Genomic DNA, 24,703 nt, shown 5'->3' with positions numbered 1-24,703 from the left:
TTTTTAGGCGTAAAGCGTCTTTTTCAAGAGCTCGCAGGATGGCCAGATGACCTGGTTGAAGTCCAATGGAGTCCGATATCACTTGGGTTGCTTTGCAGCAGCCGGCATTGTAGCGCAGCACTGCTTCATGCAGTGCTGTTTCTACCGCGATCAAGAATGAGTGTTTTTCCTTCGGCATCAGAGACCACAGAATGAAGTGGAATGATTCCGATGCATTTTGCGTCTTCGCTCCCAGGCAGCGCTGAAGAAGCGACTTTTGTGACAGTCTTTTGTAGATGGGCAGCATAGCTGCAGCGACATAGTCCGGTAGGCTGTGTTTATGTTTTGGCTGTGGCTCACACTTTGCCTCTGCAGCTCTATGGCGGCACCACGATTGAGCCCCCTCTGGGCAAAGTTCATGGTCAGGGTCCTGGTCAGACGATGTGACGTGGTTGTATGTTGCCATCACTGCACGCTGCATGGCTGTTAGGTCAGTTGAATTGTTTCTCAGGGCCCAACCATAATATCCTGTCAGCTTTTCAATGAGGGCTTTAGTCAGCTTCCCCTTCCCACTCAGTGGCTTATCACTTTTCTGCACAATGTTTCGAAGAGCACTTCCAATCCTTTTCTGAACATGGTTCAGACATTCTTCTTTTACAATTGGCACTAGCCCGTACACATTCTCTTCTGTGAGGGCAGCGAAGGTACGGCTGTCTCCGTCGGACACAAGAGTGGTGTACCGCAGGCCATGCTTGGATACAGACCGCCCAAAGAGAGTCAAGCCTGCCTCCACTTCCATGCTTCCCGATTTTGCGTCTGTGTTTTTCTGGCAAATGTGGTGCTTCTGCCAGCTTTCGTATGCTGCATCTCCAGGTTTGGGCCCTGTTTTGCATCCAAGGCAGTGGTTTGAAAGAACTACAGCATCCAAGATGAGACCTGTAAAGAAGTCAATTACCGATCCCACTCCAATGTGTGATGTGTGACCCCGCTTATGCCATGTCCCATCGTACACTACGGTGATGTTCTTGCAGAAGCTGGGGTCCATTTCTTTATATGTTTTGATCACTGCTGTAGCAGAATCAGCATAAAACTTCTCCAAAGCGGTGGCCTCTGGCTTCCTGAACGTCTCTTTCAAGTGCTTTTGAAACTTCTTGTGGTGAAGACCTCTGTAAGAGACGTTCATGGCAGCCCATTCATGGCAGCCCAAAAGTTCATGGCAGCCCATTTCGGGATTTGCGCCTGTTTTGGACGCCGCGGCGGCCTCGAAAATAGTATTTTTTTTTGCACTTTGCGGTTGAATTAGGTGCTGATAATTACAGAATAGGTAGTTTATGAGACATACAACCCAAAAATGTGGTTTTTCAAAAACCGACTTTTTCGCGATTTTTCGGTTTTCAAGGGCCGCGTCCCCCCTTAAAACACATTATAAGTCATATTAACGCAATGTAAGTACTCGGTAACATAGACAAGGCGGGGATAAGGCGAAAACGACTTTAATAAACAGGAACTACGGCATCAATGCAGTCATGGAGCACCCGTGCGCCTAGGAATAACTACGAAACGGTGTCACGGCTCGACCAACATTTAGCACAGGGCTGTCAGATTACTTGCTTTCTCACATCCGACCCTCCTTTTTTTGTAAAATGCTCGACTGGCTTTTTACATTGCATCCCACCGCATTTTTTTTTTGGTCTCATAGTTTTGCAGTCACCAAAACATCTAAATGGTCCGTGAATCCTGAAACAATGTGGTTTTCGTTCTTGAGGCTTTTCATCTTAGTCTAAAGGTTGGCCTGTTGACGTGCCTTGATGTTATCCCGACGTTTCTGGTGACACTCTATCTGACGTTGCTTGACGTTCTCGGTGCTTGAATCCCACTTCTTGCGCCTCTTCTGCTGCCGCTTCTCACACAACTTCAGCGGTGCCTTCCTCAAAGTATAGTCACCTCTGACCTTGATCTGTTCTTTGTACAGAGTCCAGTGGCACTTGCGCGTTTCTGGAGCTCCTTTTGCACGGCACATTTCGCATTTCTTAAGGTGCTTCACCCCTTCTAGCTTCATCTCCGGTTTTCAGATAACCTCCTCCTCCTTTTCGACGTTAGGCTGTGCTGCTGTACTAGTTGACGGGTCAGTCAATTCAGGCTTACAGCAGACGGCGTAGCTGCCACGGTAGAAGGCAGCTGCCTCCTGTGATGTCTTTTCCTCTTTATTGTAGTGCACAGCAGCTAGGCCTCCTTGACTCGGCTTGGGTCAATTATTCTGGGTTGGCTTAGCAGCTGGCTTGGTGGCTTGTTTCTTGGCCTTGCGCTCACCACCTGCTGGTCCCTTATCTCTGAGAGCCTCAATGTTGCAGCTGAGATGCTGTCGGGGGCTCATCCAGAAAACTGACACGTTTTAGTACGGTTGAGTGCATGCTTCTATTGGCTTCTTTCTATGTCTCTGTTTTCAATTCCTTGGCTTGCAGTGACTGGCTTGCTGTCTGGTACAGTCCTCGTCCTAGCTGTGCTGTCTTGGTGACCGGGCCTTGAGCATGAAACGCTTAACATTGGCGCTCCATGAAATTGCGCTTCTTTTTGTCGCATCTACACGGTTGATGTGCATAAGGCAATGCATCTAGCAAAAGGGTCGGTGGAATGCTCAGCCCCTTTGCAGAGCCTTAAATTATCATTTGTGGCGAACAGGTCAATAGGCAGATGCGAGGCGTCGCTAACTGCAATCCAACATAGCATCCCTCATGCAAAGTGCTGCGTTCTTCGGTTCATGTGGCTTCTGCTCAGGTAACTCTTCATTCTGATCGACAGGTAAGCATGAGGTTTGGGTGTTGTCCGACGGTGGCGAAAACGGCGAACAGGCTATAGAAGACGTTGCTTGTGTAGAAAAAAGTGTGAAGCTAGTGAACTTGTCCCCAAACTGGTCCTCGAATGCAGCTTTGAAATTCTTCCACGTGTCCAACTGGTTTTCTTCTACGCTTTTCCAATCTGCAGCAAAGCCATAAAGCTTACCAAGTGCTACGGCGAAGAGAGTAGATGCTGTCCATGACGCCAAGCCCTTAGTATGGTCGAGTTCTTCAAGCCACTGGTGAGCTGACATGCTACCGTTACCACTAAAGGTTGGCAGCAAGGCCGAAAAGTCGGGCAGCGTAGTGACTTGAACTGGAAACGTCAGCTGTTGTGACAATGTCAAAAACTGCTATATTAGGTCCCTAAGCATTTTCGTACTTAAAATCCAACTGCTCAGCTATTGAGTCGGGCCCACCAGATGGTTGACGGTTTCGGGCGATGTCATGAAGCAACCGTTCAATCATGTCTTCCTTCGAGCCAGTCGTCTCCCTCCAGGTTACGGCGCGAAAGTTCATGGCGTATAAAGTACGCTGTGAACTTATGGAGGTCTTCCACAGTGGCCTCATTCCAGATTATTAGCGGCATTGTGGTCAATGTACGGGCGGGCAAGATCAAAGAAGGTTTACGACAGGCGAAGGCAGGGAGGCGGGAAGCTAGCACAAAACACCAACTCGCATGAAATGGACATGTGGCTTCGGTTTCCTCGTCATGGTTCGTCGACGACTGCGCCAAACGTGAGGACTCGGCAACGTAGACAAGGCGGCGATAAGGCGAAAACGACTTTAATAAGCAGGAGCTACGGCATCGATGCAGTCATGGAGCACATGCACGCTTAAGAACAACTACGAAACAGTCTTCTGGCTAGATCAACGTGTAGCACAGGGCTGCCAGATTACTTGCTGTTTCACAGCAACCGCTTTCCCGACATCAAGGATGCCTAAGGTAAGTTTGCCAACATGTCCCAAGCACCAGCGTGGCTTAGTGGTGAAATACTGGGCTGGCACCCAGCAGATCCAACCTGGGTTCGAGCCTGACTGTGTCATTCGTACTAACTAATTTCATGCGATGTGGTTACGGACAGTGACGGCGGAAGCGGACAACTACGGCGCCGCGCGTGACCCAAGTTTCGATCTCATAACAGCTTTCCCTGTAAAACTTGAATTCAAATATCAAACCAGTAGCATGTCCTGGCTTGCGAACACGTTTAGGGGGAATTCATAGTAATAAGGGCTGCAGCGCGAGCACGAATGTGCTAGAAGAAACAGACAAAGTCGAGGTACGGAAGGCAAAAGAGGACAACACGAGCGCTGTGTTGTCCTCTTTTGCCTTCCGTACCTCGACTTTGTCTGTTTCTTCTAGCACATTCGTGCTCGCGCTGCAGCCCTTATTACTATGAATTCAAACCAACTAGCCCAAATCGCCATTCTTCTTCAACGTTTAGGGGGCATGAAAAAAAACGCGGGCATGCTGTATCTACCTCCTTTCCTCTGTTGCATTTATTTTTAAGCAGTTCTAGCCTGCATGATTGATAAAATGACAGAGTTTTACATGTTACAAATACCATATAAAATCTTTTTGTTGCCACCACGGTCAGAGCACGGTGAAAACAGCGCGCCACTATGTTCATGTTACTTTTCGTTCCCCCTGTATCCGTGAAAGCCAGCGAGAAGCACGAATGCAAATTAGCTCTCGTAAAAACACGAATTTGCGAGCTTCCTAGTACTCGTGGCCATTCAGTGCCAGCTTCTCATAGTCTACTCAGGCAGCGCCACCATGCAACAGCACCAAGAAGAGTTGGAGCGCGTTTGACGGCCTGAAAAGAGCGTTCGCCCGGGCACTGAAAAAAAAAATAAATAGAGGAAGCACTAACCCCACGTATCAATCAATCAATCACCATAACAATACCATTACGTCGTGGACACACAGCTAGGATGAACTACAGTGTCTGCTATGGTGAGGTCGGCTTTTGGGCTGGAGATCGGCCATTCTCAGAACGAGACAACTGCGAGGAGGGCAAAGAAGCCCGCGTCCTGGAAGCACTCGTATCGAGACCGCGTGGCAGAGCCTCCACTTGGGGAAGCCCCGGCCATGACCCTCCACTGGTGTACCCATACCATTGGGGCCATCGCAGTTGATAGCTCGAAGCCTCACTGTTATACGCTGTGGCTCGCTGGGCAGCTTGTGAAAGCGAAGGTTGTTTGCATGTTGATAAGTTGTGCTGCATGGTCGGACGATGCACATGGTTGGCATAGTGAGCACTGAGCAACCCAGAACACGCAGTAGAACACAACCTGACTTTAAGGCCAACTAGCGATTTTTCGAGGCTAATGGATCTCAATAAAATTCACTGGGTATGTTCATTTGCGTGTTTGAACCATTCATGCTGAATTTGCAAGCTTGATAGTTTCACAGATTTTTTGGCAAACTAATTTTATAGCTTGCCTTGAAACGCTCACCTCGCTTGCCAGAATTAATGGCAACATTGTGCATGTGACGTTAAGTTTTGCCTGGCGGAAGTGACTGAACTGGTGTGCGACTGCAGCGTCTACTTGTCTACTATGGATTGTGTGTGTTTGGCAGGAGCTTCCTTGGTTGAGCATGCGATTTCTTTTTTTGTGTTGGTGGATGTGCGACAAGTGGCAAGTGGCGTTGCGTTTTGCCATATACAATTCGCCATATATTCACTATAACAGCGTAAGCATTTTAGGTGATCTTGGTGGACAATGTGAACATGTAGTGTCATCAAGTGGGTATGATGCACAACCAGGCAGGTTTGGGCAAATTATTACATGACATGTAGAAGTGCACTCGAGTGTTTTTAGTATTACGGTTTTTTGGTAATTAAAAATTGTTTTCAAGTTTGTTGAGCATTTCAGCTATCGGGCGTGTGACAAGAGTGTCTCGGGAACATAAAAGCATCATTATCCTGACGTGGTCAAAAAATCAATGGTCTTGGCCTTTAAATTAGTGGTGCCACCATTCTTGTAGCTTGCGATTTCTTTGCTGCAAGCATTTCTTATGACTCCAGCAAGCATGATACAGACACCAAGATTCATTTATTCTGGTGAAATAAATTAACATCCCCTTTTTTATGTGAACTGTTTTCGGTTTTAGTTTCTGGGCGCAGAATTGGGCTGTGACGTTGTAGTGTAGCTTGGCTCGTAGCCACACAAGGCTGTGACACACATCGGGCGGATTATCATCTGCTCTCGCTGGCTTTCTCGTACACACGTGCCGCACAAGCACCTGCAAAATAAAAGTGTAGCAGCCGCAACGATTTGTCTGTACGTACGTGACAGAGGTCTCCTAAGGTCACTCCCCTCACTACAATAAGGTGTGTGCACGGGACGGGGACTAGGGGGCGGCCACTCCCATGGTCACCTACGAGGTGGGTTGTGCAAACACAACCCCACACATTGGCATAATAGGAAGGGGGCGCAAAATCAAATCCATACATTGACATAATAGGCTGAGGGTGCACTGCAATGAACCTTTGTTCCCCCTGGAGGGGAAACCTGCGCACGCCTACTCTCACTACAGATCTGGTGTGACGTCACTGTAACTTCCGTTGATCTTCCTAGAGAGCTACAAAAGTTTTGTATGCACTTGAGATGGGCTTCAATAGGGAGAATGAGCATTTAGATACACTTTGGAGGTTCATTAAAATATATACTTAACGTTTTCTGTGTCCGGCCATTCATGTAGATTGTCGCAGCATACAGAGGAATCCCACAAGATGCTTGTTTTAGCCTCAAATTTTGATGGCACCACCCCTGTCCAGTTTCCATGATTGTACACCTGTGGCTTTTTTTTTCTCTTCTTACTCTTCTTTGTGTATTCTCGTGGCCTTTAACAATTAAAAAAGAAACTTGGATGCTGTACTAGCTACACAGATCGAGCCAAGGCGGGAAGGCAAGTTGCCATGCAACTCTTATTCTGACCTTTCACTAACGTCACATGTTAGTGCCTATAGCTATGGTGCCGCATTGTCACTAGCAAGCCCAACAAAAAAGCGCAATTTCAAACGAGCGTCAATAATTACAGACAGGATATTGTGCTGAAACATATTGGAATCGGTATGTCTAACCCTTATTGAAGCAGGGAAAATCGCTACCCGGAAGTTCTATTTTTATTTCACGACCCCTTTAGGATGTGGCCTGTGTTGGAGACATTAACTAGGCACTGTTCTATTGTGGCAGTTGCTGCTTGTGTAACGCGATTCTGTAAAGGATTGCACAAAAACTGCATGTAACATAGCCATCTCACCAATGGCACCTGCAGAACATCCTTTATTGCCTCAGTCCTCCTAACTACCCCGTCAAAGTTTTATGTTGAAATCAAAGGCGAACAAGCTTTATTATAGCGCTCAAAAAAAAGCATTTATTTTCTTTCATATAAAGTGTACTAGCATTGTTGCGTGGAGGAATCCCAGAGTTATGTTGTGTGTCCAGGGCATCCGCATTGTGCTGGCCGAGAGCTACGAGCGCATCCATCGCAGCAACCTTGTGGGCATGGGCATTGTGCCTCTCCAGTACCTGCCGGGGCAGAACGCCCAGAGCCTGAACCTGACAGGCCGTGAACGATTTACTCTCCACTTGGGCAAGGATCTGGTGCCAGGCCAGAGAGTGACTTTGCAGGTCAGACCACCTGTAAAACTCCTTTTTTGAGTGTCGTGAAATTAATGCAGTCTGTAACTCGCTCAACAATGTGAGAAAATCAATTATATAGTCGATCCAGCATTCAAACTTCCTTGTAGTGAAAGTTGACCTTGCCATGCAATACTTTGGTATTGTCACCAATTGGTTGCATGGAGGGAGCCACGCCCTGCCGCGGTGGTCTAGTGGCTAAGGTACTCGTCTGCTGACCCGCAGGGCGCGGGTTCGAATCCCGGCTGCGGCGGCTGCATTTCCGATGGAGGCGGAAATGTTGTAGGCCCGTGTGCTCAGATTTGGGTGCACGTTAAAGAACCCCAGGTGGTCTAAATTTCCGGAGCCCTCCACTACGGCGTCTCTCATAATCATATAGTGGTTTTGGGACGTTAAACCCCACATATCAATCAATGGAGGGAGCCACAATGTATAGACATCTAATCTTTCTTTCAGTTTTCTTGTGACTTGGTTTCACTACCACTTGGTGCTGAGTGGGGCTGAATCTATTGAAACAATTGGCAGGCTGTGTCTGGCTCAAAGTTGCCAAAGTTCGCTAAGAAATGCTTCTCATTTGAAATTATTTTCTCTGAAAAGATACGTGTACTCATTGTTCAACCAGTTAACAGATGGGGCACTTACACGCTAAGTTATTGCCTTGCGAATAAAAAATGCGTCATATATTTCACATGCCTTCTTGTCCCTATATCTTGCCATTACTCGGCATTTCTTGTGTCTAATGCGTCTACCTTCTCTGATTGTTTTCGAAAGATGTGTCGTGGTATAACCAGATGCACATCAAATTTGTTACTCTGCAGTAGGGCAAGATGTGAGAGGAATAAAAGAGAAGAAAGAGAGGAGAGGTGAAGGGCACCGTGTCTGTACATGTGGCCATGTTCATAGCACGTTTATAGGCGGTCACTTAGTCCGATCAATTTTAGTAAACCTAGCAATGGTCCATGGCGCTTTGCTGGCCTGCGAAGCATAGAGTCATGAACTGAGAATCTTCACTTCAGAAAAAGGTCTATTATGTAGTTTTTGTAAATTCTATTGCGACTTTTCTACTTCGCTTTGGTGGTGAAGCACAGAGTGCCGAAAACTGTAGCAGACAACGTCAGGTATACGTATGAAAATTTTTGTAATTTTGTTGTGCCGAACCAGTTGAGGATTCTCTTCAAGCCATAATTTTTTATTGTAACTCGGAAAAGTTTAATGTTGTTGTTTCCTCATGTTATTTGTCGCTAAGATTTTCTGGTGAAGTTCTTTGATGAGTGTGTTGAAAGTGACAACGCGCAGGAGCTGCCCACACGCAGAGGAAGGGGGTCGTCTTTGTGAGAACCGGTTCTCCGAAAGCGCCGACGCCATTTTCTTGCTTTCCACTCGCGTCAACTCTCCCGCAGAAAGCAGCTTTCGTTACTCTGTCTCGGAGCAGAATGCCTGGTTGTTGTGTTCTGTAATGCACTGTCAAAGTTGATACCTGTGTCACAGGGGCATGCGAAAAGTATTTTATGTAAGCGGTCTTTTACGAAGTTGAAAGACTTCGAGGAAGCCTTGGGGCACAGACAGGCGGAACCAATGAGCTCCCTTTTGTGTTTTCTTTTGAAGACACTACCGAAAGCATGGCACTAGCAGTTAAAGAAAAGAAATAGAAATAAAATTATGCGTTTCGATGTACCAGTTTGACTTGTTGCATGACTCATTTCTTCAAATAAATGTAAGAATAGCAGGTAAAGAAACTGTGGGGCCAGGGTTTTGGTTACGGTTATGGTTTCGGAAAGGATTCTTTGGCCCAATAGAGGGCGTTCTTCGAATGTATATATTAGCCATGCTTGTGTACATAAAGAGAGTTTCCGCCCAGGTCTTGTGTGTGCCACTTTCTATGCCTTCTTCCAGTTAACTCTAGACCCCCCCCACCCCTGTATTCCTTGAACACTTTTAAGCATGGTTGCAGAAGCAGCTCATCTCGCCAATAACAAAAGAGCCTACCTAATACTTTGTCCCTGTCGTGAGATGGCACATTGTGATAGCTAATTGTACCATTCATTTGGTTCTCTCGCTGCTCTGGATGAGCGTCCAGAGGAAGTTTGGATTGATGCGAGCGGTCCAGTGCATGGGCGCTGCCATGTTGGAAGTCGCCGACTGGTTTCGAGGTTACTCTTTTGTCGTCATACAAGAGTTCGTCGAACCCTGTTTCCAGAAAATACCGCTTCTGGAAAGGAGATCGCTTTCTGCCGTGTGTCTACGCCTGAAACTCCTTTTCAGAGAAAGTCTTCTTGCTTTAAAGAATTTATAGTACCTGTTTGACATGGGCATAAAAGAGCTTTAAAATGTTTTCATTTCCTGAAGAACGAAGAGGACAGCTTCTGTGGACTGCAAAAATTAAGGGGAGATGCTATTTGGAAAAAAAGTTGTATTATTCTGTAGCCTAGGGCAATGAAATTTTACATGTATATATAAACTTTTATGCTGATTTCAAATACGTAATTAGTTTTGTAGTTAGTTTTATAGTTACCATTTTGTGTCATGACAATGTGTAAAGTACAGTTCATTTTGGAGAATCGTTATGCCACTAAACTCTTATGGTTCGGAGCTATTAATTGCACATATTGCTTATTCGCATTAACTGTAGAATGTAAATAGCTATCACGAAAGTGCATATAATTTCCTTTAAGGGACAAGAAAAATTGTAACATGACAATTAGAATGCTCAGCATATAGTAATGCTTACTTTAGGTTCGTAATATTTGTACAGGTGATATCAAGATGTGAAGGACATACTTGCAGCGTGCACCTGTCAAGAAATATGTGGGCCAAATTTAGTATCAAGTTATCTGAAGTACTATTAGTCTAAATTTATGAAGTTGTCCGGAAATGGGTTCTAAGAAAAAGGCATTTTAAAGGTGTAAGTGAATAATTTATGTAGCAAAGATATGTTTTCCCATAGGAAAGATAAGATGATTTCTTCCATCATGAGAGCTTGGCAATGATGGTTATTTGAGCATGTGGATTTAATGAACTCCTCATGTGAAATCCAATGGCAAGCAGTCAGGTGACAATTGCTAGTAAACTTTACAGAATAAGCTCTTTTTAGTTTTTGTAGTCACCTTGTACCCTTTCAAAGTGATTTTAAGCTACCTTGAGTTTAATTACTTTTTCAATTTTTAGTGATTCCATTCGCACCACAAATCTAGTGACATGGCATATCACTAGCCTAAACGCTGACAAAACTTCTAAAAACCGTTTCAGCGTCTCTTCAAGTCGATGATGATGATTGCTGAAATCGCCGTCCAGAAATCTTGAAGTGCTACAGTGAACCTCGTTAAACCGTACCCGCGTAAACGGTAGTTTCGTTTTAAAAGTAGTGAAGTGTAATGGATTTTTCTGCAACAAGAAGCACTCGGCCGGCTAGGCTTCTGGTGTTGTCCACGCGATGGCGCCTTGCACAAACCCGCAAGCACGGTGTGCGCTTGCTTTGTTTTCTTTGTTCCTTTGGCGCCGTGCATAGGTGTTCTCTGGTTGATCCGTGCCGTACAGCTCTCGTGTCGTTTTTCACGTGTTGTGTATGTGTGCTTGTGCTGCTTCGTACTTGCGTCATGCTGAAGCTGGGACAAAAGCATCGAGTGCTGAAAATAGAGGAGAAAGCGGACATAATTCGTGCTATTGAAAGTGGCACGAAAAAATCGGCGCTGGCACGCGAAAAGGACCTGTCGTTAACCACGGTGTGTGGAATTTGTAATTCCAGAGTGAAGTTGCTCGGCAGTGCTGCTGCAACTGCGGAAAGGTGCCGGCTTCGCGGTTCGGGGTTTTCAGATGTAGAGGAGGCGCTGGTGAAGTGACTAAAAGCGACACGGTCTAAAAAATCTGCCTATCAGCAGACCCCTGCTCGTGGAGAAGGCCCTGGTTTTCGCCTCGCCGCTCAGCCATGACAACTTCGTGTGCAGCAATAGCTGGATGGCCAGATTTAAGGCGAGGCACCGCATTACCACGAGGACTGTTTCGTGAGAAGGTGCTGCTGCTGACGTGGATGGTGCGGAGCAGTGGCAAAATGGTCAACTGAAGAACATCTTGGAAGACTACGCACCTGATGACATCTTTAATATGAATGAATTGGCACTATTCTTTAAGCTGCTACCAGACAAAACGCTCGCGTTCAAAGGCAGCAGTAATGATGGGCTTTGAACAACTTGCTGCTTACTTGGTTCAACAGGAGACATTCTAGATGTCACCACTTATTCAGCCTAACCAATCGAAAACGGAACTTTCCAACCACTCGTGCCATTGCACATAGTAACGCCAGGTGGTTCTTTTTTCATGAATCAAACACAGACAAATAAAGAGCCCGAAAAGTTTGATGCACAAGAAGTTTTTTATTGCAGCTAGTTAGATCACTATTGAATAATTATAGTCAGAGGCTCTCACGTAATCGGGATCATTTTTAAAATGTCCCACTCGCACATCCTGTCATACATTCAGCTTAATTTCTCGCTAAGTAGGGCACTGCCATAAGTAATCTTGCCGTTTGAGACGTTGTCGTACATTGAGCTATCACCGAGACACTCAGGCAAGACACTGAGAAGAACCAAACTATGCTGAAGCATCTACTAGAATCTATTCGTGGCATCCTCAACGAGCTACAGACGCCAGGCGCGATAACAGCAGTGCAGATCCTCAACATGCTGGAACTGCTACTGCTGGCCCTTCCATAAACAATACAGCGAATTCCTTCGATGAATGGGTGCGCACCTCTGCTATAATGCAGTGGAATGCAAGCGGCTTGCAAAGCCGATTGTCTGACTTTTGACAACGAATGTTTAAATACAAATTCCCGTGGTTGTTATATGTAAGCCAAATATGATGTCGTTTCGGATTTCCGGATACGTCACTTTGTGGTCACGCTATGATCGAAATGCGAGCGAAGTAATTATATGCGTACGTCAAGATTTAACGTACGTGAGGCATGCCATGGCTTTTCATGCTTCTAATGACTATATTTGCCTATCTATAAAGCACAAGTGACCTTTATTATCAATCGTAGGTGGATATATTCCTTCTGGAAGCCATGTGGACTGTTCCCATCTCTTGTCTGTGCTCCAAGCTCCAAGCTTGCCCTGGACCACATGTATTAGTTGGGGATTTTAGCGCACATCATCCCATGTGGAGTTCTCGGCAGGGACATTGTCGATTTGGCGCTCAATCAGAGCCTGATGTCCATTAACAATGGCTCACCTACTTACCTCTGTGGTGCATCATACAGCAGCTGTCTGGACATATGTTTTGTGAGCATAAGTCTCTTGCCTACCTCCTGTTGGTTCGTAGACATTGAAACACATGGAAGTGACCATCTCCCTACATATATAAAGCTAAAATGATTTCGTCGTTCTACTCCCCTGCCTGTGAAATACGTAGACTGGCCAGGATTCCAAGCTTCTGTAAACGCTCGGTGCGGGAACATTCAATCTATATCTGCAATAGAAAGCCTCATTGCATCAGCCTTATCAACGCATACGAAGCTTGTGAATGTATCCCTACCAAGATCACGACTTGACGCACAATATGAATACCTTCGTGCGATCCATCGCGGGGCAGAGAGGAAATACAGGAGGACGAAATCACCAGCTGACCTATCTACAGCACGCCAAGCACAACGACACGTATTGCGACACCTCGGTAAGCTCTTTAGGCAACAGTGGAGGGTATTTTGTGGCTCTCTCGATCCCAGAAAACCCCTATCTTGAATATGGTAAATTGTCTGGAGCCTTCAAACGCCCACGCAACAGTTGTTCCCTTTCCGAGCTTTGGCTCTAAAGCAAGGTCGACCTGAAGTTGAGGTTACAGAAGATTACTATCACTTACTCGTAGGTATGTCCTCCTCACCGATATCACCTTCGTGTTTAGCCTCAATGCCATCCAGCGACGATCGCCTCGACTTACCATTCACAATGCATGAACTCGACACTGCGATTTCTGCGTCCCGACGCTCGTCCGTACCAGAACCTGACGGAATTACTTATTCGTCTCTATATCACTTCAGCCAGGAAGCAAGGCAGGCTCTCTTGTCTTTCTACAACTCTACGTGGGAAACGGCGATAGTCCCAGAGAGTTGGAAGTGCAGCCGCATAGTGGCCTTACTAAAACCAGGCAAGTGTTCACACGAGTTGTCTTCTTATAGGCCTATTGCCCTAGCCAGTTGCATCGGTAAGGTAATAGAACGCATGGTGCTGGCAAGATTGGAATGGCTACTGGAGAATAATGTCGGCTTACCAGATTTTTGTCAATGGCTTCCGTAGGGGTTGATCATCTATAGACGGTGTTGTAGACCTAGTGTCTTCTGTTGAAAAGGAAAGACAACGTCAGAGATTGGTAGGGGCCATTTTCTTGGATATAAAGGGCACGTGCGATAGCATCCGTCATGAGGCCATTCTTGATGCACTTGAAGACATCAGCGTAGGTGCCCGAGTACACGCATGGATAGTGAGCTATCTCAGAGGACGTACTATTTTTATGTTGACATCTGACGGCGACACGACCAGGCACCTAGTAAGCCGTGGAGTTCCGCAAGGCACCGTCCCGAGCCCTATGCTTTATTATAGCACTCATTGCCCTTGAAGCTGAGCTTCCCAACATTGTCAGAATCAGTGTGTATGCGGACGACATATGCATATGGCCATCTGGAGCAATGCGACCATAACTGCGAGCAAGGCTACAACAAGGCACATCAGCAACATCTAAGTACTTGCGTCGTCAGGGCCTGGAACTTTGAATAGCGAAATGTGCTGCATTGGCATTAACAAAGAAATTAATGTCGCGGTATCCTATCTTTGCAGACGGAGCAGTGATTCCCGCGGTCAAGCACCACCGCTATTTAGGGGTCGTCATTGATCGCAACCTGTCCTGGCCGAAGCATGTGACTGCGCTGCGGAACAAACTAGTCAGTTTTCTGTATGTTCTTCGTGTTATAGCGGGACTGAGATGGTGCCCTTCAAAAAAAAGTCTTCTGCAGTTATACAAGGCATTGTTTGTGGGCTATATACAGTACAGCTCAGCTGTACTTTCCGGAATGCGTGCAACGTGCCTTCGTACTTTGGTGAGCCTTCTGGCACGAGCACTTCGAACATGCCTAGGCCTGCCACGGTGCACGTCAACCTCTGGCATTATAGAAGAGTCCCGCACCTACTCTACACAGGTGTACACGTGCTGTGAGCCTCTTCAAGTGCACCTTCGTCTGCTGACCCGACATGCACAGCACCCGATGTCTTTGCTGCCAGTGGACCTACCAGGCTGTACCTATTCACGATGCTTGGATACGCATGGACACATGATCCCTTCGGGTTTCTCACCCGCCATAATTCTCAGAGTGCCTCCATGGACATGAGCTAAACCACTGGTGTGCTTTCACATACGTCGAATTTTGTATAAGTCGCATGTTTCTTACATTGCCCTCAAGCAACTCACCTTGGCACATTTGGATGACCGATACAGCGACTCTGTGCACATCTACACCAATGGATCAGTAACTTCGTCCACCTCAGCTCCAGCCTTCGTGATTCCTCAAGTCGGTATTTCCCGACAGTACAAATTAGATCACAGGTCATCTTGGACAGCTGCAGAACTTGTTACTATGCAGGAAGCCATAAAATTTGTGAACGGCCAAGCACCGCGTAAATGGACGATTCTGTCCGATGCATAATCAGCGTTTCAAGCTATCCATTCTTGCTCAAGAAGAGGCCAATTTCACGAGTTAGCGTTAGGAATCGTCCAAGCATTTGACCTAACACACAGGAGTGGTCACTTGATTACACTCCAATGGATTCCGGGACAGTACGGCCTAATTGGCAACAAAATAGCCGATAGCGAAGCAAGAGCAGCAGTATACAACGCTCCTATCTACATCAAAGTACTGTATTCGCGAAGCGACGTTAACGCATTGTTGAGATCGCCCATGCGCGAATGCGCTGCCACTTACTGGTCGCTACCAGATCATCGGAACAAGCGTCTGCGGAAAATAGACCTCGGTATGACTTTTCATCTTCCATATAAAATCAGCCGAAGACATGCTAATATACTGCACCGGATTCACCTGGACGTCGCCTTCACTCGCCACTATACCCACCTAATCGGCCGTATGGACAGCCCGAATTGTGAGCGCTGCCAAGTGCACGAAACTTTAGCTCACACATTTTGTGATCATGCATTATACGTGGCGCAAAGAAAAATGCTAACTGCAACGTTGGCAAGCATCGGACAAACGTCATTGAGTGAAAGCCACATATTGTCAGCAATGAACGACCAAACGGTGTCAAAAACTGCTACAAAGGCTGTTTTAGACTTTATCAAAAGCACTGGACTAGATACTAGACTGTAGACTAGATACTAGACTTATCCCCTGTGTAGAGTAGCAGGCTAGAGTGAACTAGCTCAGGCTGACCTCTCTGCTTTTTTATGAATTCTCTCTCTCTCTCTCTTTCTTTCTGACATAAGTTGTTATCCACTTTTAGTGTCCCTTTAACTGGGACTAGTGGTAGCCGTCAAACTATTCTTCTATGTGCAATGTGAGAAGGCGTGGCTTGGCAGCCGTACAAAATGTACTCGTGGGCATATGCCAGCCTGCCCACACCACTGTTTCTATGACATAGACGTGCGATTTTATGTATCAGACTGAAGGCACTGTCATGCTTCTGAAAAACATGTGGCTTTCTGATAGCCGTTGCTGCAAGCAAACGTCGCCTCTTAAAGCACTGATCAACACCGAACATCCGGTGCTTGTACAGCTCCCCCCTCCCCCCCCTTTTTTTTACTTGATATTGGGGTGTACGAGTAGTGCACTTTCATCTCGAATTGAATTGCAATCGAACAGTGGCCGACTACATGAACTGGAATACAACACATTTTATTTAAATATAATAGAAAGAACAAAGAACTAAAATGTGGTCACCACCTCGAAGATATAAAGAGGTGAGTGACTGCTACCGTAAGGCTGCAATATAGTGAATATGCTCATCTTGGTGGTCTCTTTGTCCCGTGTCTTCCCTTGAAGCGGAATACCAACTAGCCTGTACCCCACGCTTCAGTAATGCTGTGCCTGATAGCCATGAGTGCTCTGGGCTTAAAACTTTGGGAGCCCATTCACAGCAGCGTTCTAATTGCTCGCTGGAACAATGGGTGTTCTTGAAAGAGTACATCGAAGTATGCACAGCATGACTCTAATTATTTCAAAGTTGGAATTGTGGCTATTCTAAAATTGAATCAATTTATTCAAATAGATATTTTTCCTATTTGAATTTGAAACTTGAATATTCACACGCCCCTACTTGATATCATGGGCCTTTTTCAGGGCAGAGCATGGTCTTCAGTGGATATCTCAAAAATCGAAACTGTGGTTTAGTAGCCTCTGAAGTCGTCAGAAAATCTCGAGAGCCAAGTGTTTGTCTTCATAATTTGCAAATGGCGCCACCCAGTGATGCCCAAAAAACATGGCGTGTGTGACCTCACCACCGCTGCGCATGCGTAGGCTAGTCTGCTTAAAAAGGCCCATTGAAGTAAGGCACAGGCTTAGAAATATTGTCATGGGGTCGTGAGGTGGCCAAAGACAGGAGACTATATGTTGAGAACTGTTTATTTGGGCGTACCTGTGCCCAGTAAACGGAAAGTCTGACTACAGTGGCAGACTCGCACTGATCGCAGCAAACGGAGTGTGGGCCGTCGATCAACTGACAAGCAGTGAAGTGCGTAGCATTATTGCTGACAGCCGCGTAGGCTCCAGAACAATCTTCAATGTCCGCGAAGTGGGCGTAATCTTAATAAAATGATCCACTCTAATCGTGAACCTTATAGAACAGTGAGGCGCAGTTTCGGCCGAGCATTCCAGACAGGCTTTGTGGACGAAAACCGAATGGAACATAAGCGTAGATAAGAAATGCGCTTAGCATTGCCCCCCTTTCATAAAGCATTGTCCCGGTGCTTTAAACTGAACACCGGGGCGAGTTGTCGGGCTTTTTTGGCGCGCTGAAGGTAGACAGTCACGTCGAGGTTTTCTTAATCAGCAACATTTGGTAGCATGGCGTCAAGTGTTGTAGCCAAGTTTCTTTCATAAACTAACTTGTATGGTGACATCCGCGCCGTCTCCTGCATTGCCGTGTTGTATGCAAAGGTCACGTACGAAAGGACGGCGTCCCACATCTTGTGTTCGACATTGACATACATGGCCAGCATGTCGGCGATCGTCTTGTTTAGCCCCTCGGTGAGGCCGTTGGTCTGTGGATGGTACACTGTCGTCCAGCGGAGGCTTGTGTGGCTGTATGCCAAGATCGCCTGAGTTAACTCAGCAGTGAAGGCGGTACCTCTGTCAGTGATGAGGACCTTTGGTGCTCCATGCCACAGGACGATGTCTTCAACGAAGAACTTCGCTGCCTCGGCGGCACTGCCTCTAGGTAGGGCCCTCACTTCGGCGTAGTGGGTGAGGTCGTCAGTGGCAATGACGATCTATTTATTCTCGCAAGTTGACGTATGAAACGGCCCCAGTAGGTCCATACCGATTTGCGGGAATGGTTGGTAAGGTGGTGCGATTGGCGGAAAGAAGCCTACTGGTTTTGTCAGCAGTGCTTTTCCCTGTTGACAGTCTCGGCATGTCTTGACGTAACAAGTGACATCGGTGGCAAGTCATGGCCAGTAGTTTTTCTGTATTCTTGTGAGGTATGGGGAATACTAAGGTGTCTAGCTGTCAGGTCATCGTGTAGGGCCTGGAGGACTTCTTGTCTTACTGCTGAAGGGACTACGAGAAGGTGTTTAGCTTGAAGGCATGAGAAGTTTTTCTTTTGGAGAACTCTGTTTTGCAAAAGCAATGACCCCAGTCCTCTCTTGGATACCTTCGGAACAGTGGCACTATTACTCTCGAGGAAGTCTACAGAACTCTTGATTTCCGAGTCACCTGGTTGACGCTCGGCGAAGTCATTGGCACTTATATTTCCCAATAAGCAGTTATGATTGAGGCCATCCGGCAGAGGTGGTTCGATGGAGGCACGAGACAGGAAGTTGGCGTCATAGTGTTTTCTCCCACACTTGCGAGTGACGATAACGTCGAATTCCTGAAGTCTCAGGCTCCACAGTGCTAAGGGACCCGAAGGTTCTTTCAAGTTAGCTAGCCAACACAAGACATGGTGGTCGCTCACAACTTTGAAGGGCCTGCCATAAAGGTACGGGCAGAACTTTAATGTAGCCCATATGATGGCAAGGCACTCCATTTCTGTTGTAGAATAGCTGGCCCCGCCTTTGAGAGTGACCGGCTAGCATAACTGACGACTCATTCTAGTCCACCAGATCTCTGCACAAGAGCAGCGCCGAGTCCTACACTGCTTGCGTCGGTGTGTATTTTTGTCTCTGTAGACTCGTCGAAATGTGCGAGTGATGGAGGCGTCTGCAGGCGTCATTTTTGTTCCTGAAATGCTTGCTTCTGTGGTTTTTCCCACATGAGCTTCAAGTCGATCCTGGTAAAATTAGGGAGCGGCCCGGCAATGCGGGCAAAGTTTTTGATGAACCGCTTGTAATATGTGCACAGGCCGAAAAATCGACGCACAGCTTTTTTGTCGGCGGGTGGCACGAAGTCGGCGACGGCGGCTGTTTTCCATGAATGAGGACGGACACTAGACTTGCTAATCACATATCCCAGGAATAAGAGCTCTTCGTACCCGAATCTACACTTTTCTGGCTTCAGAGTGAGTCTTGACGTCTTGATGGCTTGAAATACAGCTTCAAGGCCCCGAAGATGCTCGTCGAAGCTCAAGGAAAACATGACAGCATCGTCCAAGTAAACCAAGCAAGTCTGCCACTTCAATCCTGCTAGCGCTGTCTCCATAACGGGTTGAAAAGTTGCAGGTGCCGAGCAAAGACCGAAGGGCATGATCTTGAACTCGGAAGAGGCCATCTGGCGTTACAAGTGCAATCTTTTTATAGGTCTTTCTCATCGACTTCGATTTGCCTATAGCCAGTCTTGAGGCCCATCGACGAAAAGTACCTACTTAGCATTGTGGAGTTCGATCCAAGGTGTCGTCTATCCATAGGAGAGGATACACGTCCTTTTTCATCACTTTGTTTAGGCAATGATAGTCGACCCAGAAACGCAGGGTTCTGTCCTTCTTCACCAGCACCACGGGGGACGGCCGGGGTATGTCGTCGCATAGCATTTCGTTGACTTGTCTTTTTACGGCCTCGCGTTCTCGCGTCAAAACTCTGTAGGGCCTCTGTCGTAGTGGTCTGGCACTTCAATCTGTTATGATGCGATGTTTCGCGATTAAAGTATGTCGAATTTTCGATGACGACAAAAAGCAGTCCTTGTATTTCAAGAGCAGGGCCTTGAGCTGTTCTTGCTTATGCATCGGAAAGCTCGGATTGACGTCAAACTCGGGTTGGGAACGTCGACACATCGAGGCAGGTTCGGAAGCGTCAGAGAGGGCAAAAGAATTGCTGGCGCCGACAACTTCTTTTATGTAAAGGATCGCCGTACCAATGTTGAGGTGCCTGTATTCTTGGCTGAAGTTCGTCACCATCATCTTCGCTTTCCCATTACTCAGCTCGACGATGCCTCTTGCTACACAAATGTGACGGCTAAGGAACAAGTGCTTGTTGCTCTCGATGACGCCTTCAAAGTCTGTGAGTCCTTCGGTGCCGACTGAAATGATGATGCTTGAGCCAGGCAGAATGGTGACTTCGTCTTCCAGCACATTCAATGCGGGATTCCTTGGTGCTGTGGGGGTAGGCAGCGCGTTTTCGGACGTTAGTGTATTGACCCCGACCTCAGGTTGATGACAGCGCCGTATTGATTATGAAGTCCATCCCCAGTATCACATTCCTGGAGCAATGTTGTATTACAAAGCTCGCTGAATAAGTGCGGTTGTTGATGGTGACTTTTGCTGTGCAGACTCCAGCCAGCGTTATTAAATTACCTCTAGCTGTCTTCACTTTCTTCAGCTTGGTCGTGAAAGGCCCACTGACGATGGAATAGGCGGCGCCAGTGTCAACGAGAACAGTGACGTGGTGACTGTCGAATAGTACATCGTGGTCGCTGGTTTGTCGCTGTGCGTTGCAGTTTGGTCGCGCCGTCCGATTACAACTACAATGGTTTGTACTGCTGTTTCGACGTTGCATCATCAAGTCTTCTTCTCAGCGCGAAGTTTCTACGTCGGGACTACGCTGAGATGACGACAGGTTCTTGAAGTTTCGTCGCACCATTGGTGGCGGCAGAAGGATATTCTGTAGTTCGTCATAAAGCAACCGCACCTCCATCAGTTGCTGTCCTTAGTTTTTTGAGTATGGGCTTGGGGAACGGCCCCGAGTAGGGCCGGTGTACTGTCGGCATTGCAGTGACATGTAGCTGCCTGGCAATGGGTAACGGTAAGGTCGTCGGGGTGTCGACTGCGCTCCTTCGAAGTCGTCGGCGTTGTCACGCGGTCGTTCACCTCGTTGTGGACACGACGCATCGATGGCGAAATCATGCAGTCCTGTTTGGCGGTACTGGCAGCGGCGGTAGGTGTGCCCGGATTCTTCGCAGTGATCGCAGACCGGGCGGCTGTCAGATGCATGCCAGACATTTTTCCTCGGCGCGCTGCACTGTCCAGCAGGTCAACGGTAGAGCGTTGGTGGTGATGTGGCGTCTGGCGAAGGAAGTGCGACGGGACGTGGTCTTGGCATGACTGTAGAGGAGGAACGTAACGGCAGGCTGCAGCACCATAGCTCATAACTTGCAGCTGCGGCTGAGGAGGTTGAAGAACGCCCAGCTGTTGCTGTATCACCTGGCGTACGACATTCGTGATGAAGTCTACATGACGCTGCGCTGAAAGAAGCAATTTTCGCAGCTCTTCTTGCACGATCGCTCGGATCTTCTCACGCAAGTTGGCTTTTCCTAGTGCTTGGATGTCGGCGTAGCTTGTAGATGAAAAGCTACGGTTGTATTGTCGTGTCCGCATCTCGAGCGTCTTCTTGGTAGTAGATGCTTTCGAAATTAATTCGGTGACCATCTTTGACGGGTTCCTGATCAGCCCGGCGAACAGTTCTTGCTTGACTCCTCGCATGAGCAGGCCGACCTTCTTCTCGGTCATGTCAGGGTCAGCGTGGCGGAAGAGTTTAATGATATCTTCCGTGAATAGCGCCATGTTTTCATTTGGCATCTGCAGATGGGTTTGGAGGCGAGCTGCAGCCTTCTCGTTGCGGACCATACTCGCAAAAGTGGTGAGAAACCTGGTGTGAAAGACGTCCCATGTAGTGAGGCTTCGCTCTTGATTCTCAAACCAGGTCCGAGCGGCACTTCGAAGGCAAAATAGCCATGCCAGAGCTTGTCATCGTCAGTCCATTCATTGAAGATGGCGACACGGTCAAACCTTTCAAGCCAACATTCCGGGTCTTCCAGTGGTGAACCCCGGAAAGTTGGTGGCGTTTTGGATTGCCGGAGCAGGAGTAGTGCAAGTGGCACTACTCCTGCTCCGGCAATTGTCATCACAGTTGACGTCAACGTTTTGGTTGCCGGAGTGTTGTCGGTTAAAAGCCCATACTCTGGTGACAGGCCTTGTTGCATACGGCTAACTCCCTGCTCCTGGCTGGCGTCGGTGTGTTCCTCGCAATGTGGGCTTGGTGTATGGCTCGACGAGGGCGTCCGGTACATGAAAGAAGCGGAACCTCCACCAGATGTCACGGGTTCGTAAGGTGTCCGAAAACAGGACTCTATGTTGAGCTCAAACTGTTTATTTGGTAAAAAAGTCGGACTACAGTGGCAGATTTGCACTGATAGCAGCGAACGGAGCCTCGGCCGTCGATCTACTGACAAGCAGTGAAGCACGTTGGTATTTATACATGTGGTGTCGAACATTCCAGCGTTATCGCTGTCGGCCACTTAGGCTCCAGAATAATCTGTGATGTCTGCAAATAGGGCGTAGTCTTGACGAAACGATCTACTCTAATCGTGAACCTTCCAGAACAATGAGGCACAGTTTGCGTTGAGCATTCCAGACAGGCTTTGTGGCCGAAAACCGAAGGAAACGTAAGTGTAGATAAGAAATGCACGTGGCAATATTATCAGTGTTTCTCAACTACGAAGTGGCATATGAAGTGCATCGCGCACACAGGAGAGAGCATGCTCTGTGGAGGCACCACTGATCGAAACGCTAGAGGCGATGACCTTGAGAGAGTGCCCAATGCAAGGCCTTCGCACCATCTGGGGACTGATTACAAAAATGCTGTAGTTAGAATACACTACCGGGGTAATATGTGGGAGTTGTAGGCCACTGAATTTGATTACATATAATATATTATGATAACACGCTGAAGTTGCAAAGCTCTTAGACTGCCAATGGGTATATTATGCAGGAAGGAATGAACTGAGAAAAGACTGTTGTGTCACATTTTGTGAAGCCGGAAGTAAGGAATAGCAGAAGACTTCTCCTCTCAATTGTGGACACGCTACGGCGGCTCACACATGTGCATCGGGCGCCAGCGAGAGGAAGGCGAGCCGATTTCGGTCGCATCAGGCTGCACCTGTGCCGCTATGTGATAGACGAGCTGGAAAAGCGAAACCTTTGTGCTGATTCTGAGCAAACGTGCTGCAATACTCGCTTTTAGAGTGCCTGTGTACCATTCGCAGTCTCATTATAGCTAATACTTTGAATCTACAACAAACGCTGAATGCAAAAGAGCAACGCAGCAAGCTTGCCAGATAATTGTCTCAACAGGTTGTCTTTTTCCGCAGATAAGGTAAGTTTGGGGTACAAAACATAATGTAACAGTGAAATATAATTTAATTTGTCTTGCTATTTAGCCAGATGAAACACCTCCGAACCATTCTTCGCCATGTGTGTCACGATATACGTGCACAGGGGTATTGTTCACAGCAGCGTTCGGGTCGGCCGTCTGCGACCACATCTGAAAAAACTTGGCCAAAGATGATGTAACCGCTTGCAAAATGTTAACATGAAGCGATAATTTAAACAATAAATCACCTTCTGTGTCAGGCACGTTTAATTCTTGATTCTGCAAGCTCCGGTGAGAACAGTGGGCCACCAGCTGCTTTCCAATAGTTGTAACCGTCGTACATCAGATTTATTCACCGCCGCCTCTCGCATTAAGAATCTTTCACACTGCCTTTTCCATCTTGAATTATAAGTTTTCTTCGCTGAGGCACGCAAGCATAGCACCGAGAGAAAACAGCAGAGCTACGGCGCCAATCATTTTCAGAGAAGTGGTCATGAGCTTCGAAAACGACTGTTCTTGACCTCAAGCAATATAAAATAAACTCGCAACCGTGCAGACCAACTGTTACTGCAGGCTTCTGATACATTGCATTATCCGTGAAGTGCAACAGCTGCATAAAAATGCACATTCAGGACTACAGCCAGCTATCAACAACGCGGTCATAGGAGTGGTGATGCAGACGACATGAGATGCTGGTGTGTCCTCCTAGTGCCGCAATCCCACTGCGAAAGCACATGACTTCCACCACACTGTTTGCTCTGCAGCTCCCTATGCGAGGGCCTTCCTTCAACATTTCTTCATTCATGCCATATATGGTGTATATAAATGGCTTGCCGTTAGCATCCTTGACAGCGTACGCTTTGGCCGTGGTGTAGTGGTTAGCGCCGCATGCTTTGGTTAAATAGTGGCTGGTTCGGTGCCACGGGACAGATCCTTTCCCTCTCATTTTTTGTTTTGTGCAATTTGTTAAACTACATTTTACAACGTCATATTTGTGACGGAACTACGTCAGTGGTGGACCCCGGCAAAACACTTTGGTGTTAAATAAAAAATATTTTGTTTCCTGCAGCTGAGTGATGGCCGCTCTGTGGAGGCCCTGCTACGCTTTGACACGGAGGTGGAGCTGGCCTACTTCCATCACGGAGGCATCCTGCCCTATGTGCTACGCCAGATGCTTTGAGACATCTGAACAAAGAATAAAGCATATATTTTCATCCAGGAGGATTGTCATTTGGAGGCACTGACTTGAGCCAAGTTCTCGATTGCTTAAAATGAAGCTGAGTATGTGTTGAAAAGTGATTTTTACATTGTTTATGTAATTAATGAGACTACTCATTTTAATATTTCTGCTGCCACATCAAAAGCAACATTCATGGTAGCGAGCAAATGCCACATTTTTTTTAGTAGTCACTATATTTGGACAAACACCCTGTTTACATACAGTTGTCACAGGCATCAAAGCGCACGAAGCTGCAATAACTTGATAGGAAGAAAATAACGTGTAATAAATG

At 47.1% G+C, this 24,703-nt stretch overlaps 1 protein-coding gene across 2 annotated transcripts in view; it reads left to right on the top strand.

The window, feature by feature from the left end:
• Window positions 1–24,413, top strand: part of LOC119172490 (cytoplasmic aconitate hydratase) — a 609,523-nt gene extending 585,110 nt beyond the window's left edge. For both annotated transcript variants that reach the window (XM_037423609.2, XM_037423610.2), the window contains 2 exons: window positions 7,269–7,454; window positions 24,262–24,413. In XM_037423609.2, coding sequence (XP_037279506.2) covers window positions 7,269–7,454; window positions 24,262–24,372 — 297 coding nt within the window. In that variant the 3' untranslated portion in view covers window positions 24,373–24,413. The remainder of the gene's footprint in view (window positions 1–7,268; window positions 7,455–24,261) is intronic.
• The last annotated feature ends 290 nt before the right edge of the window (window positions 24,414–24,703 follow it).

The sequence above is a fragment of the Rhipicephalus microplus genome, chromosome 4 (genome assembly GCF_043290135.1).
Source record: "Rhipicephalus microplus isolate Deutch F79 chromosome 4, USDA_Rmic, whole genome shotgun sequence".
NCBI lineage: Eukaryota > Metazoa > Arthropoda > Arachnida > Ixodida > Ixodidae > Rhipicephalus > Rhipicephalus microplus.
This window is presented reverse-complemented; position numbering and strand designations above follow the sequence as displayed.